This window comes from Propithecus coquereli, unplaced genomic scaffold, assembly GCF_000956105.1.
Source record: "Propithecus coquereli isolate 6110/MARCELLA unplaced genomic scaffold, Pcoq_1.0 Scaffold307, whole genome shotgun sequence".
NCBI lineage: Eukaryota > Metazoa > Chordata > Mammalia > Primates > Indriidae > Propithecus > Propithecus coquereli.
In genome coordinates, this window is record NW_012148697.1 from 504,725 (window position 1) to 521,103 (window position 16,379).

Here is a 16,379-nt window from a genome sequence, read left to right on the forward strand (position 1 = left end):
GCGGGGCTGCGTTGAGCATCTGGGTTACTTCCTCACGGCCTGTGGTCAGACTCCAGGCCAGGAGCACTTCTCCTGCAGCCCGCACTGGCACTGGCTTCCGCACAGCGCCCTGTCTGCTTCCTTCTTCCCCCCGAGCCACAGCCTTCAAGGCCTCGAGCAGATGCTGCCTTGGGGGGTGGTGCCAGCTCCCCGCGTGCAGGCTGGCTCATCTCTCCTGTGGTCTTGCGAGTCCTTCTCGTCCCTTGTGTGGCAGCCAGCAGGTCGTGATCCGGGAGCCCCGGCCCACCTCAGAGGGTGTTGTAGCTGGGAATGGGTGTGACGGTCCCCTGCGGAAGCCTGCTGCCCCTCCGGAGTAACCCAGTGCTCTGTGCCTGGGCCCTGCGGGGCCTCGAGAAGTCTGCAGCCCCTGAGCAGCTTCCACACGGAGGGCTTGTGGATGACCGAGAGGTTTTGTCAGGTTTGGAGCGGGTTTCACCCCAGGGAAGAGGAAGAGCCAGTGGTTCGTCCTTCCCGGAACTTGCCTGCTCAGACCCTCCCCTGGAGGAAAGGGCCCAGCCCGAGTGGGCTTGCGTGCTGCAGTGGCCAGCCGCAGCCCTTGCCCTGCCCACGCAGGCACAGAGGCCTCAGCCTGGAACGCAGGTGGAGGCCCAGGCACAGTGGAGCCAAGGGAGGGCTCACCTGGGGTGGGGCGGGTCAGAGGAGGGGTCACTGTGAAGGACCTGTCTGGTGGTGCTCCAGTTCGTCCTCGACCACTTAGCCAGGCCCATGGCTGTGACAGCTGGAGCCAGCACCTGGTCCCAGCAGGGAGGGGCATGGCCCTCGCCTTCTGTGAAGCTCCCAGCCCAACCCTCCTATCCTGCCCTAAGCCCCTGCAGTCATTGCTCATTCGTGACGCAGAAACAGCCCACATTACAGGAAAGCAGGGGTCAGCCCAACGGGAAACGGGGCTCCACTTGCGAGAGCTGCCTGGGAGGGCAAGAGCACGTGCCTCACGGTGCGGCAGCCCACAACCACTCAGAAGAAAGGAGCCACGCAGTTCCTGAGCGAAGGGAAAGGAATGTGAAGCGTCACCAGCTAGGTGTGCGGTGTGTGACCTGGTGGCGCAGTGTGGGAGAGCAGTCCTGAGATTCCTGTCACGGAGGGAGCCGCTGCAAGGCGGTCCTACTTCTCCTAGACCTGGGGAATAAAGGGAAGAGGCTGGAATAATTAAAACTTGGAACCTTAGGGCTTGGGGCTGAGAACTCCAAGGAAGGGCACTGCTTAGCCAGTGCGGGTGTCTGGGGCGTGAGGGGTCACACGGGGCTGCCGTGGGACTGGGTCTGCAAGCGTCAAGACACCGCAGCGAGCTAGCCCAGCTCCCGTGGCGGCCAGGCGTGCGGAAGCTGGATGACACGGCGTTGTGGCTGTGGGGGAAGAAGCCCGCAAGAGGAGCCACCCCTCCCCCTCCCGCAGCCTTTGAGCCCCTCGAATGTTGCCTTAGCAGAGCCCGACAGGCTCCAGCAGGGTCCCGCGGCAGGGCCAGCTCCTGTGGCGAGTTCACAGGAGCTGAGCCCGCCAGTGCAGATATGGCAGGACACAGCCCACTCCAGGTGCGTGGCTGGCCAGGAGCGAGCCCCATGGGCTCCTCCGTAAGGGAGTCAGGATGCCCTCCTCCAGGACTGCAGGGTGTCGGGACAGAGGGCAGGGAGGCCCAGGCAGCTCCACCCCGCTGACCCCCCCGCCTATGCCTCTCTCCTCAGCTTATCAGCGATGGCAGTGCGGTCTGTGCTGAAGCGCTCTGGGACCATGTCACCATGGATGACCAGGAACTGGGCTTCAAAGCTGGGGACGTCATCGAAGTGATGGATGCCACCAACAGAGAGTGGTGGTGGGGACGAGTCGCCGACGGCGAGGGGTGGTTTCCGGCCAGCTTCGTGAGGGTATGGCTCCCGCCTGAGCTGCTCCTGGACCAGGCCCATCAGGAGCCACCTGGCTCTTCTCAAATCCAAGCCTGAAACAGCTCTGGTGTCGAGAGGCTGGGCGTGCACCACTCCCTGGCAGCTATGCTGGGCCTGGGTGCCGAGGGCGGGTGGGTGGCATCCGGGCGCTGTAACACACCCTGCTGCTGCTGCAGAGCCACCACCTTCCCCATCCCCTGCTCCCACCCCGCCCCTGGCCAGCCCTCCGGGGCCGGAAAGGTCAGAGATGACTGCAGAAGTCCACCCCTGCAAGACTGCCACACACAGGTCTGGCCACGTGGGCCATCTCATTTAACACTCACACACCACTGGGAGGTGGGAACCACGACTTACACCTGAGGAAACTGAGGCACGGACAAGTTAAGTCATTAGCCCTAGAGATCACAGGGAGGGCACGCAGATCCCACCTAAGGCGGCCTCTGGTCTCCAAAGAAGAAATCCAGGTGCAGTCGCCAAAAGAGGGGGCCCAGGCCTGGCGTACAGGTGCTTCTCCTGCCCCAGACCCCATGGGTAACCTGCATTCTGTGCCCCAAGCCCTTCCCCAGGGTCCAGGTGGGGCCCGGTATGGGCAGGCACTGGTTCTGTACCAGCACTGGCCGAGTCTGGGGACGCGGAGCGCGGGGCCTTTGGAGCGGGCCGGATGGTTTCCGGTGACACTGGCAGCGCCGCGGTCGTCTGTCCAAGCGACGTGGGGGGAGCCTGCGGCCGGCCCGCCGCCCCGTGCATCCCGCGGGTCCTCTGAGACTCGCTTTCCGGCCCCGAGGGGCGCGGGGCACTGACCGGCCGCGCGTTGCCCGCAGCTGCGGGTGAACCAGGACGAGCCGGGGGACGACGAAGCCCCGCGGCCCGGGGACGGCGAGGCCAGGGACAGCGGGACAGAGGCGCAGAGCAGCAAGGACCAGATGCGCACCAACGTCATCAATGAGATCCTCAGCACCGAGCGGGACTATATCAAGCACCTGCGGGACATCTGCGAGGTGAGGACCGGCCGCCGGGCGGGCGGGGCGGGGGAGGGGGGAGGCTGACCGCGCCCCGCCCCCAGGGCTACCTCCGGCAGTGCCGCAAGCGCGCGGACATGTTCAGCGAGGAGCAGCTGCGCACCATCTTCGGGAACATCGAGGACATCTACCGGTGCCAGAAGGCGTTCGTGAAGGCCCTGGAGCAGAAGTTCAACCGCGAGCGCCCGCACCTGAGCGAGCTGGGCGCCTGCTTCCTGGAGCACGTGAGCGCCCACCTGTGCCCTCCCTGTGCACCTGGCTCCCGCCCCCTCCCCTGGGAGGCTGCCTCGCGGGCCGCTCTGTTCCCAGAAACTTCCACACTCTGGGTGCGCTGGGCTCCAGCCCTCTACTTGCCCAGCGGCCCAAACTTCACGGTTTTAGGAGTGTGTCTGCTTCTGACGGGGGCTGTCCAGTCAGGGAGGGTTCCCGCGGGCAGGGGCGTGAGGCTTGGCTGCAGAAGGATTTGCATTGGCCAGAGAGGAGGGCAAAGGCGGGCCGGGCCACCTGTTGAGCGCCCCAGGGCTGGTCATAGCAGATTCTGGGGTTGCTCAAGCAGAGAGCAAATTGGAATTTACGTGGGATTTATAGCTTGTGTCCACTCTAAATGCCAGTTTGCACTTAGCCAAGGTCTATTGGATTGGTCCGGTCCAGATGGAACTCCTTCAGGCCTCACTTGATAAGGAAGGGACTCGTTTTATCCCTCTCCTGGAGCAGTCACGTGGGGTCGTGCGAAGGATATCCGTCTCCCCGACATAGCCCCGCTTTTGGCCTTGACAGCCCTTCCTTACTGACATCATTGGTGACACCAGCATATCTGCTGGGGGCCTTGCAGCGAAAGCCGGAAAGCCGGAACGTGGCTGGGGCAGGCACACACTCATGTTCCCAGGGGTCTTTACCCTTGCTGGGCATGACTCCATGTGCTGTGCCCTGTGAAGTAGGTAGACAGCTGGCTCCCCCTGAGCACGGCTCCTGAAGGAAGCGCAGAGCCTTTTGCCCTTCCCAGACATGTGGCTGGGTTGCCTGGGCAGGCAGAAGATGCCATCCTAACCTCCAGCTGTTCCCCAGCAAGCAGACTTCCAGATCTACTCCGAGTACTGCAACAACCACCCCAACGCCTGCGTGGAGCTCTCCCGGCTGGCCAAGCTCAGCAAGTATGTGTACTTCTTTGAGGCCTGCCGGCTGCTGCAGAAGATGATCGACATCTCCTTGGATGGCTTCCTGCTGACCCCGGTGCAGAAGATCTGCAAGTACCCTCTGCAGCTGGCCGAGCTGCTCAAGTACACACACCCCCAGCACAGGTAGGAGGGCGCCGAGGCAGGGAGGTGGCCCGAGGCTCTGCACACCTCCCATCAGCCGGTTTGTTGGGCACTTGCAGTGTGTAGGGCACTGCTGTAGGCACTGGGGCAACACAGAAAAACAGCCCTGCTCTCACGAGCTCTCCTTGCAGTGAGGGAGAGACCATCAGCAGGCTATAAGCTGTGCTCTGTGCCTGGCATTTGTGGCACAGACAGGGGCTGTGCATTTGTGGGGTGAGGATGTGGCCAAGGGGCACGGCCCCAGAGAAGAGCAGCTCCACACATGGGGGCTGCAGGATGCCCCACACCCCCATCTCCTGCTGGCAGCAGCCCTCCATCTCTGTTCTGCCCCAGGGACTTCAAGGATGTCGAAGCTGCTTTGCATGCCATGAAGAACGTGGCCCAGCTCATCAATGAACGGAAACGGAGACTTGAAAACATTGACAAGATTGCTCAGTGGCAGAGCTCCATTGAGGACTGGGAGGTGAGGGCCTGGGGGCCCAGAAAATACCATAAGGTCTTGGCCTCTTGCTTTAAAATCACACTTGCCCCTGAAAACTCTAGGGAGGACTGAAGCAGGGAGCCGTGCTCCTGGGGCTAGCAAACACGTGCCGGTGTGGGAAAGCAGTCCCTTAGTGCAGGTGCCAGGCCCTCGGGGCTGCCTCCCAGAGCTGGCTTTGGTGCCTGATGGCCTCTTTCCTGTGTGACATACCATTTTCCCCTCCCGAGCAGCCTGCCCAGGAGAAGCCCCCGCAGTAGTGCTGCTCCTCTGCCTTCAGGAGACAGGTCGGATGCCTGAGTTTGAGTTCACTTCTGGGATTCCTAGCAGAGGGTGTAGGGCTGACACACAGCGTGACCTCCTGGTTCTGTTTCTCTGGCTTGCACGTTCCCCTTGTACCTGCCAGTCTTGCCTTCTGATGCCTTAGAACTACCATGTTCCTGTCCCCCTCCACACCCCGCCAATCTGCCTCCTCCTGGAGCACTGCTCCCGAGGGCTCCCCACCCACACGGGTGCTGGTGCTGCCTGCCAGGCGCTCTACCAGCTGTCTGGAAGAGAAACGACCTGAAAATCAACCAGAATCACTATAGAACGTTGTAAAAAGACAGGCCGGGCGCGGTGGCTCACGCCTGTAATCCTAGCTCTCTGGGAGGCGAGGCGGGCGGATTGTTTGAGTTCAGGAGTTCGAAACCAGCCTGAGCAAGAGCGAGACCCCGTGTCTACTAACAATAGAAAGAATGAGCTAGGATGACGCCACCGCACTCTAGCCCGGGCAACATAGTAAGACTCTGTCTCAAAAAAAAAAAAAAAAAAAAAGACAGGGCCTGAGCCTCACCTCAACATAACTGAGAATCCCGGGGTTGGGGCTGAGCAACGTGGGCCGAGGACTTCTGCAGACTCACTCACCCCAAACCCATCGCTGTCCACAACTCCTGCCTGTGGTTTGCATTTTCAAGGAGGAACCAGAGGGGCAGGGCTTAGTCTAAAACTTTGAAGGCCAGATGGTCCATGACGGATCTTCGGGTACTGCCACGGTTTGCTGGGAAGAGGGCCTCCTTAGAACACAAGACTGGCCTCAGAGGTGAACTGCAGCCAGCCTTAATTTTTCTCCAGGGCAGCACTAGCCAGTCAGAATATGTGAGCCACATACCGAATCTGATACTTTCTAGTAGCCATCTTAAAGAAAAAAAAAAAATAGGTGGAACTAATTCTAATATTTTAACTCAATGTTTAAAATATCATTTCAACTTGTAATCAACATAAAGTATCATTAATGAAATAGTTTCATTATTTCATACTAAGTCTTCACTGATACCACATCTCAATCTGGATTGGCCACATTTCCAGTACTCAGGAGCCACGTGAAGCTGATGGCTGCGGTGGGGTCCAAGGATAGCAACTCACAGGGCAGACCTGCCCCGCCCCACCGGCCCCGCCCTCAGGACTCAGAGGACTTCCGGGGCTTCAGAAGTAGCCCTCCGACCGCGCAGAGGCAGGAAGTGGTGCCTGAGGCTCGGTGCACCCAGCTCAGGGTTCTCCTTGGGTCTCCCCAGGGGGAAGATCTCTTGGTCAGGAGCTCGGAACTCATCTACTCGGGGGAGCTGACTCGAGTTACACAGCCTCAAGCTAAGAGCCAGCAGAGAATGTTCTTTCTCTTTGACCACCAGCTTATCTACTGTAAGAAGGTAACAGTTGTTCTGCCAGCTGGAGGGGCCCAGGTAAAGCAGGTAGGCGTGAAGCCAAGGGCTGGGAGCGGCTGCCCAGAGCACAGGTGTTTGCCAGACACACACAGGAGCCCTGGCCAGGCTGTGGGCTGGGATGCGAGTGGCTCTCTGCAGGTGAGCCTGGCAGTCTAGGGCCCACGGGCAGCTCTCGCAGTCTGACCGGGGCCCGTGCTGTCAAGATGACCCCCCTTGCTGACCTGGCCCCTCGCTCCTCCAGCACCTCCCATTTCCCTGCACATCTCTGCATCCCCTTCCCAACCCTGGGGTCCCTCCTTCAGCTGCCTCCTTGCCTCTTCTGCCCTGTCAGCTTCCGCTCCTGTTCGAAAATGTGGCCCAGTGGCCCCACATCCACAAAGCCCTCCTTGCCCACTGGTGCTCGTACGTGCTGTAAGGCAGTGTGGGCCACTGCCTTAGTTTCCGTGGCTGTCTCCCCACCAGAGTGTGCACGCCTGAGAGACAGGGCCGACCAGGGCTAGTCAGTAGCTATGACTGAAGGAGCAAGGGTCCTCCCCGCACGGCTCAGCAGTCCTGGGCGGCAACAGGCCTGCTCCCCTCTCGGGAGCTCACCGTCTGCTGGGGAGGTGGGTGCATGGCCACCAACCCCTCCTGTGGCCTGGCAGAGGGGTCAGGGGCGGGTCTGGACAGCGTCAGGTGGACGGTTCGGGGTCCAGGGCTCAGAGGGGTGTCTGGCAGGACCTGCTCCGCCGGGACGTGCTGTACTACAAGGGCCGGCTAGACATGGACGGCCTGGAGGTAGTAGACCTGGAGGATGGGAAGGACAGAGACCTCCACGTGACCGTGAAGAACGCCTTCAGGCTGCACTGTGGCACCACAGGGGACAGCCACCTGCTGTGCACCAGGAAGCCGGAGCAGAAGCAGCGCTGGCTCAAGGCCTTTGCCAGGGAGAGGGAGCAGGTGCGGCTGGACCAGGAGACAGGTATGAGACCCTGCTGGGCCCTGCCCCGCCCCCTGGCCCACCCAGCCCTCCTGCCCCACCTGGCTGCCAGATGGTCAGGTCAGGACAGCCTCAAAACTGAGACGGCATTTGGCAAGGCTTAAGGCACCTCTTTGTCCCAGTTGTGATCACAAGGCACTGCCTTCGTCACCCCACTGGCAGGATCGCTGTGTCCCACGAAGGGGTCTGCTCAGCGTTCAGTGCCCAGGGGATGGGTCTGCTGGCTCCAGGTGGAGGATGCTTCCCTGCATGTGGGACACGTGCACGCTCCACAGGGCAGGGGCCCTCTGCTCAGGGCCCCGGTTGTTGGGACCTGGGGGCCCTTTCTGGCAAGCATAAGCCCCGAGAGCACTGGAGTGCGAGGTGGGTAGTGGCTTCAGAAGCCTCCCTGCCCCACGTGAGCAGGCATCTCCCTGCTGCATCCCCCTCCTGTTGACAGTCCCCAGGCGTTATCCTTGGCAGTGACCAGGTTGGCTCTTGGTCTGGGAAAGAGCCTCCACCACAGTGGAGAGAAAGGACGCTGGACACTGGGCAGGTGGGGGTGGGGCATCAGGGCCAGGTGAGACGGGCGGGCACAGGGAGGGCTCCGGGATCTCGTTCTCTGCCAGGGCCACCACATGGGGCACCCCTCTGCCCTGCTTGGCCAAGGCAGGCTGATTGCACAGGATGGGGGACGGTCCCTGCTGGGGCCAGGACCGAGTCCCTGAGGTGTGATGGGACCCCAGGCACTGTGGGAGGTGCAGGTGTGCAGAGAGGACCGCGCCTGGGGCCAGGGAGCACAGCACGAGCCTGAGGAGAAATGTGGGCAGGGTGTCATTTGTGTCCCCCGCCCCCAGGCTTCTCCATCACCGAGCTGCAGAGGAAGCAGGCCATGCTGAACGCCAGCAAGCAGCAGGCCACCGGGAAGCCCAAGGGTAAGTGGACAGTAGTCACAGCCCCTCAGCCGCCTGCCCCTGCCTTGATCACATTCCCCTGACCCCAAAGCGAAGCCAGCACTACAGCCACCTGGGTCCTCAGAGGTGCCACTGCCCTTTGCAGGTTTTGCTCCTGAAGGCTGGTGGTAAGGGGCACTGGGTGGTGATACTGTTGATGTTTTTGCTCTCAAGCCCTGGCCCCCCACCAGAGAGGGCAGCAACAGTGACAGTTCTTGCCTCCCGTGGCTACGCCCTCACAGCTGCCTAGGAGGGAAGGAGCTAATCTCTCCATTTCTATGGATGGAGCCAAGGCCCTGACACATCCGTCCCTCGCACAGGCCCAGGGCATTCCCCTCTTCTGGCCAGGCCCAGGCCAGAGGCTTCAGGCAGCCCTCGGGGGCCAAGTCCCATGTGGCTAAGCTGCCTCCCCTGGCTGGTCTGAGGCAGAGCCCTGGGACCGCCCCGTGCTCCCCCTACAGCAGGGGCTGCTGCTCTGCCCTGGGCACCCGTGACCCCTGCTGTCTCCCTGCCCAGCTGTTGGCCGGCCCTGCTATCTGACGCGCCAGAAGCACCCGGCACTGCCCAGCAGCCGGCCCCAGCCACAGGTCTTGGTGCTGGCAGAGCCCAGGAGGAAGCCGTCCACCTTCTGGCACAGCATCAGCCGGCTGGCACCCTTCCGCAAGTGAGCCAGCAGCCCACCTACACCTCTTGGTGGCCCTGCCCGCCAGCGGTCCCCAGCTTTTCCTCCCAGAGGCACACTCCATCTGGCCCTTGTCTGCCTGTTCTGCAACCTGGAAACAATCAGGGCTGAGCAAGGGAGTTGCTGCTCATGCCGGCAGGACACACAGCCTGCCAGGTCTGTGCTTCCATTCTTGGTTTTTTCACTGCTCCTGGAACAGTGAAGAGGCCAGCTAGGAGAGCCAGGGCCCCGCACGTGCAGCCCCCTCCAGCTCTCCGGACCTGCGCAGGGCCCCCGCTACCCCTGCGCCTGGGAACCACAGCTCAGAGCCAGCGACTGGGCTGACTACTATGGACGCTCTTTGGAAAGCTCATCTTCCCTTCTCCCATCTTCTCCGGGCAGGAGTGACTGACTCTTTGCCCTGTGGCGGCCCCTCTAACCTCCAGTTCTCCTTTTGGGCCCCAGCTCCAGCACAGCCGGTGGCTCCAGACAGTTTGTGAGCTCGGAAGGTGGAAACCAGGAATTCTGTGCCCCAATGTTTGGCCCAGAGCCCACCCTTCTGTCTTCCGGCCCCTCTCTAGACACTGCTGGCCGCTGGACACCCTCTTCACTTGTGATGTGTGTCTGTAGTGGAAAGAGCAAGCCCGTAGAGTCAGCCGTGCGTACGGTCGGGTGTGTACTGGCCCACCTGTAGCTGTGGGGTGCCTCCTCAGCCACCTGGTTCTTGTTTTTCTTGTTTGGATTTTGTCGTCTGGTTTTTCTAACAATGGAGAAAAATAACTGATTCTTGTTAGTGACACAGAAAGATTGCCTTACCCTAGTGAGCGTGAGAAGCCATAAGGACTGAATTCTGTGGCCCAGCATCCAGGACTGGCCAGTCCCCCAGGTGGTGGGCACACGGAGAGTACCCCCTCCGCCAAGGGGCACCCGCCCAGTGTGTCAGGGCAGAGGCCACGGGACTCAGCAGCATGGACAGTCGCTCTTGCACTATACCTTCTCCAAGCCAGAAGCCACATTTAATTTCATAAAGAAACTTATGAAAAGTAACCCGACTGCCAGCCAGTTTTCTGTTGGTGTTGTGTGCGTTTCCTCTTCTACACGCCCCTTACCTGTCGCTGCCCTAGGCCTCTCCCGCAAGAGGAATGAGCCCAGCAGCCTCCAGAGGTGGGTGGGGGCTCAGCAGAGGAGGAGAGCAGGGCCAGGGCCCATGTAGGGGGGATACAGTTGCCTCTGTCCTCCCCACACCCAGGGCCCGGAAGCTCCCTCCCACTCCTCCCGGGCTGTGGCCCATGTGAGTTTGCGGACAGATCCGTAATCTCTGGGCGTCAGCATCCCCCTCAGTGAAATGAGGAAGAATGTGTCTTCCCAGGAGGACCCTGGCTACAGAAGCCAGAGGAGGAGCAGGAGGCTGCTCCCTCCCTGCCCCGCCTGTGGGAAAGAGTCCCCCCAGCCCACTGCCTCCACCATGCTTCAGCACTGCGGAGGTCATTGGGGCTAAAGGCCACAATGGCCTTCTTCCCAAATCTCCAAACAATCTCCTAACAGCCCCTCCCAATCAGACCAAGCTACCTCTAGAGCAGCATGGAGAAATCATGAAAACCAGGACATGCAACACAAGTCAATCTTTATTGAAAACTGCAGTATTCATACATAACGATTCTTTGTTACAATAAACGTGCTTTGAGAATTTTAAGTCTGAGCTCATCTACTCATCAGATTGCATAAAAAATTAAAATAGTATGAATTTACACCTAATTGAACTGGCTCAGGATGGATGTTCCATTCCTTGGTATTGACACTCGAGTTCAGGGCGGAGGTAAGGGATGCCATTAACACTGGAAGACAATGCTGACTTAGCTTAAAAAAAGTACCAAGAGAACAGTGTAAAAAACAGTATTTAAAAATCATTTTAAAAAAAAAAAGGAATCACTTCCTATTCAATCACAACATGAGGCTCTCTGGGGCCTCTCCGAGTGGCCGTCACAGCAACTCTGCCAGTAGCACAAAAGAGGTGATCTCAGATCTGGCCCAACTGGCCTATTCTACTGCCCCGTCTGCGTGACAGCCCATGGGCACAGCCCCACACCGAGGAGACGCTGGAACACCAGTCCTGGGAGCACGTCGCCCCTCCTGAAGGCCACCAGGGTTCTCTGGACAGAGATGCTACTCCCCAGTCTCCCGGTCCCCAAAAGTCAACTTTATTTAGTCCTGTGGACTAAAATAAGGTTATCCCCCTCAGGTCTCTGTTGTTCGAATGAATGCGGAGTATGGAAAAGAGACACACCATCTGGAACACACACAAAATCAGCTTTGCAGTTTTCTATCCAAAACGACCACACACATCCCTCCGTGTGTCACTTACCCTCAGAAAGCTCAGGCTGAGGAATAAGCAGCTTAGAGAAAAAACAAACATGTGGAACGTGCTAGAGAAGAGCAAACTCTCTGCCCTCCCTGAACCACCCACACTCCTCTTTAGAGACCCCTCAGAAAGCACCAGAGAGAAGGACCAGCTGCTGCCGCCCACCTCAGGCCACACCCTGCCACCTGCCACTGCACCCACTGGAGATCTTGTCCAGTCTGGGCAGCGCCCAGACTGGCAACAACCAGGCCATCCAACTGTCGGCTGCCAGGTGAGGTGAAGGTGGCCGAACTGGTCAGAGTAATACTGTTTTCAAATGTTGAAAAAGGACAGGTGAAGTCTGGAGCTCCTTTTTAAAGCAGACCCCAATATTTACACACTTGGTGTGTGCCAGCCCCTCACCACTACCCACTGGGACACTCATATATCCTATGTGGGGACAACACTCCCAAATATTACACATTCCAGATTGCCTGAAGAATGCATTTCCTCTCTTTATTGACAAGTCCCCCAAAAGACACATGCAAATTACTTCCTTGACCTCATTCACCACAGCCAGATGATGCCAGCAGATGGAGCAAGGCACTGTGTGCCCGGCTGGGGAAGGGCAGGACGCTCACTAGCCAGGAGCCAAGCTCAAGGCTCAGGACCTCCCTCATATCCCGTAAATGCTACACTTACAGAGCACTCAACAAACTGTTGCCCAGAACAGCACTGGTAGGCCTACTAACCACCACCACAAGAATGTTCTTATAAAATAGCTCACAAGAGACATAAAAGGTTCTAGCAGCACCTCCGTGCCTGTTACCATGGTTGCCCTTGACCCGAGGGTGGCCTCACTTCTCAGAGGCAGTGAGCTCACAGGCCCAGTTGCTGGACACTAAACACTCAGCCCCCTAGCCCAGATCCAGACAATACTTCTATGAGCGGAGAAACAGCAACAGCTATACAGCTGCTGGAACACACTCCCAAGCCTCAGGGAAGGTGTACAAAAAAAAATTTTTTAAATATCCATAATGGGCTGGGTGAGGTGGCTCACGCCTGTAATCCTAGCACTCTGGGAGGCCGAGGATGGAGAATCGCTTGAGCTCAGGAGTTCAAAACCAGTGTGAGCAAGAGCAAAGTCCCGTTTCTACTAAAAATAGAAAAATGAGCCGGGCGTGATGGTGCACTCCTGTAGTCCCAGCTACTGGGAGGCTGAGGCAGGAGGATCGCTTGAGCCCAGGAGGTTGAGGCTGCTGTGAGCTACGATGATGCCACTGCACTCTAGCCTGGGCAACAGAGTGAGACTCTATCTCCAAAAAAAAAAAAGGCCATAATGATGTCCATGTTATAGGAGTGAGGTCCTTTGCTTGCCTGTCTCAACTTCTAAAGAATGATAATTCAGCTGAAGGACTCAAATTGGGAATGTCACACACACACAAATAGTAGAATTTCTCAGAATGTTCCACAATGTGCTTGGGGTACCAAGTTATAAAGCTTTGTAACAGAATTCTGACCCAAGTTCTACTCCTTAGTTAATTTCACTAGAACCAAATGGTGATAAAATTACAACCTATGATAGTTTTGTTACTATTCATAGGTCGAAATTCCTACCTGATAAGATATTTGATAGGTGATGCCCTGATAGTTTCAAAATTGGAAAGATTTCTGCACAGATTTATTGTACAATGCAAACGTTATTTCATAAAGTCTCTCAACTCAGCTTCACAAAAGGGAAAAAAGGTTAAAAAAAATTATGGGGAGGAAGAAAAGTATTTATGAAGCTGAAGTAAATGGGGGTCGCGGTACTCTCTTCTCTTTCTCTTGAACCTCCCCCCCCCCGCCCCATGTGTGCCAACTCTCCAGCAACCCCGCAGAGACACCTAAATAACTTCCTAAACACGAATGTCTCCGCCCTTACAGGCAGGTGCGTGCGTGTTTCCCTTTCCGTGGCGTGGGGCTTTTGTCAAGCACACACTAACCAGCATGAGTACCTCTCCCATTTCCTAGTGCTCTACTGGGAAAAATGACTTCTCTTCCTCAGCCAGCTGAGCCCCTGGAACCTCAGAACCTACTGCTACGGTGCTGCTGCAAGCCACCCGCTATTCAGATGACATGACCAACACAGACGTGAAACGGACACAGACCGTGTGCCTGCAGTGAACGTCTGCTACACACACCACACACACGTGCACACACACACACACACACACACACACATACAAAGATGGGCTAAGTGCTCCTGAAGCAACTTAAAGTACTTATCAGTAAACATTCTATGTTACTAGACATCAGGAATAAGGAATCTTCTGTTTACAATGATCCATGCAAAAATATGCCTAAACTTCTCATAAAATAAGAGGTGAAAAAGAAAATTATGAAGAGTACTTACTATAAAAATAAGGTTACCAAAGGCTCAGTGGTCAGGTGTCCCACCCAACAGCCAGGACAAGACACCAATGTGCGGCCTCCACACCAGCGCCCGAGCCCTGACCCAGCTGCCAGAGACCGAAGAGCAGAAGCCCGGCCCTGACCAGAGCCCACAGCACTCACACCACAGCGTGGCGACAGGTGCACACCCTGCCAGACGCTGAAAGGGAGCAAGTTCTGACCCCCCAGCCCGCCTGACCCTCACAGACAGACACACATTCCCATGGACCCGAGTCAGGCATATTTAGCAAAAAAATCCTCTTGATTTCTTATGTACAAGATTCAGATTTTAAACTCAAAATCCTTTCCATGATAAATCCTGGCAGGCAAATGCCACACTGCCTGGCCCTTCTGCTGTCCCTGCTTGCCTGGCACTCAGTGCCTCCAACTGCAGGAGGTGGCGGAAGAGGCTCCCAGACGAGACACCAGCCCTCCAGCCCTCGCCCTCTCTTAGAGGCCCCTCCAGCCAGTCTTGGAGGACAAGGACCACCGGGTGGATGATTCCAGGAGAAGCTACCAGGTTCTACATTTTCAGAGATATCCACGGCCCTGCCTCTCTACGAGAAACATGATGAATTTTAAATAAAGGTTTGTTCCCTTTTAACCATTCTTAAATATACACCTTTTTTCACAACGTACAGCTGAAATCTTTGCCCTTCTTTGTAGGGGGACAAACAGCGATGCCTATGTGTTTTCAGCTGACACATTTCTCAGAAAAAAAAAAATGGAATGATTTTCTAAGCTAAATGAAGAGGACAATACCTCCTCCAAGCATGGCTGTTTCTCTTTCACATATTTTCCATCCCAGGAAAACAATTTAGTTCTACGCAGGACTTTTCCAATAGAGATTTATAAAACAACACCTCTCTCTGTAAGAGACTTGTAATGAAAATTTAGATAGCAGAGAAAATCGCTTTGCTGATACATAAACCACCCCCTCCCCTCTAATTGTACTGGCCACACAACTCTAACTTTCATGATGATCTTTAAGCACACCCCCACGCACTGACCCAAGCCTAAGCGGAAAGAAAGGGGCGCCCCAGCAGCCGCGGCCTCCCTGCTCTCCCCGATGCCGGCAACTCCCTCCCAGCACAGTCAGTGCCAAAGAAATAGGTCGCTGAAAACCAAAAGTCCATATCCCTAATTGGCAACGCACATCAACCCCAAAAGGCTGAAGAATCATCTAAGATATTGCAAATGTTCTAGGAAGAAATTCACTTTAACACTTATAACTTGAAGACTTTGCATACATTACAACAGTGCATTAGTGATACAAGTTGTAAAATACATTTCCATTCCTTTGGATTTTGCATATGATGGTTTTGCATCAGTCACTGCAGGTAGATTGAGCAAGCTTTGTTTTTGTGTTTGTTTTTTTTAAACATGCATTCAACTAGATATGATTCAGAATAGATTAATACTCCCTTTTCATCATTACAGTTAGCTAAAAAATTGCCAGGCAGTCCACAAAACAGGATTTGCTTTAAGACCAACCCACAGAATTAGATGGAGACTAACGGCGCTGGGACCTGCTGGGCCGGGACGTAGTCGTGTTTAGCCGAGTGTCGAGAGCATTAAGAAGAAAGTCCTGGTTGGAGGCACAAGGCCTGCAGCACCAGCTGTGGAACCTCAAGGATGTGACTGCACAGCTCCGTCCTCAAACCTGCAGGGAGACGGACAGACACCAAGTCACACACAAGTCCTCTAGCACCACTGCTCCCGAAACTCAAGGGGAACGAGGTCCACTAGGGCCAGAAAGGACAGCGACAGGCAAGGCTGCTAGACCTGCTTCCCACCCTGCTCCCAGCAACCCCCAGTTACAACTGCAACCCTGTTTCCCGCAGCAGGCAGGCGGGAGATGAGCGCACGATCCAGGACAGGATCAAGACGGACAGCGTAAACAGTAAATACCCAGCAGTTTTCTTCTTTATTCTACTTTGTAGAGTCCCAATAAGAAAAAAAAATTAAATACTGTCCTGCCCTTATATAAAGGGTCAGGTGCATTTTTCTGATTAGTGCTGGAACATATGGTAAGTCTGCTAGACTCCACCAGGAAATGCCCTTTCCTCAAAGGCCAAGCTAGCCTTCACTGGTCACTTACATTTGCAGGGTGATCACCACTGAGGGGGCACATAGCTGTAGGTGGGTGTTCCTGGGGCCCGGTAGGTGGGCACAGTGACAGGGTGGGGGGCAACAGGAGTTGGGGAGTGAGCAGTCAGCAGGGTACCTGGAAGAAAGAGCACCACGTAACACACAGGCAGGCCTGCACGCAGCTCCAGGCCGCCTCTGACAAGCACACGGGCGTGGCCTCTTCGCAGGGGAAAGGTGTACAGGAAGGACAGTCTCGACCTGGGCACTGTTAGAACTCTAATCAGATGAGCCCACATACCCAGAAAGATGTATAAACACAGCAAACACGTACTGATAATATGTTTGGTAAAGGCTGGGCACGGTGGCTCACATCTGTAATCCTAGCACTCTGGGAGGCCGAGGTGGGAGGATCGCTCAAGGTCAGGAGTTCGAGACCAGCCTGAGCAAGAGCGAGACCCCATCTCTACTAAACATATAAAGAAATGATATGGACAA

General features: G+C 56.5%; 2 protein-coding genes across 3 annotated transcripts in view; one reads left to right on the plus strand and one right to left on the minus strand.

The window, feature by feature from the left end:
• ARHGEF4 (Rho guanine nucleotide exchange factor (GEF) 4) overlaps positions 1–9,029 on the plus strand; it is a 133,469-nt gene extending 124,440 nt beyond the window's left edge. Inside the window, exons 5-13 of the mRNA XM_012649913.1 lie at positions 1,740–1,919; positions 2,759–2,935; positions 3,001–3,180; positions 4,022–4,254; positions 4,606–4,735; positions 6,304–6,435; positions 7,168–7,411; positions 8,266–8,343; positions 8,878–9,029. Of these exons, the coding sequence (XP_012505367.1) occupies positions 1,740–1,919; positions 2,759–2,935; positions 3,001–3,180; positions 4,022–4,254; positions 4,606–4,735; positions 6,304–6,435; positions 7,168–7,411; positions 8,266–8,343; positions 8,878–9,029 (1,506 nt within the window). The remainder of the gene's footprint in view (positions 1–1,739; positions 1,920–2,758; positions 2,936–3,000; positions 3,181–4,021; positions 4,255–4,605; positions 4,736–6,303; positions 6,436–7,167; positions 7,412–8,265; positions 8,344–8,877) is intronic.
• Positions 9,030–12,656: 3,627 nt separating this feature from the next.
• The window catches only part of FAM168B (family with sequence similarity 168, member B), a 42,111-nt gene continuing 38,388 nt past the window's right edge, over positions 12,657–16,379 (minus strand). Inside the window, exons 6-7 of one of the 2 annotated variants that reach the window (XM_012649953.1) lie at positions 15,895–16,020; positions 15,023–15,456 (exon numbers count right to left, since the gene is read on the minus strand). In XM_012649953.1, coding sequence (XP_012505407.1) covers positions 15,908–16,020 — 113 coding nt within the window. In that variant the 3' untranslated portion in view covers positions 15,023–15,456; positions 15,895–15,907. Of the gene's footprint in view, positions 15,457–15,894; positions 16,021–16,379 lie in introns of both variants that reach the window. The other variant, XM_012649954.1, reaches the window with a different exon arrangement.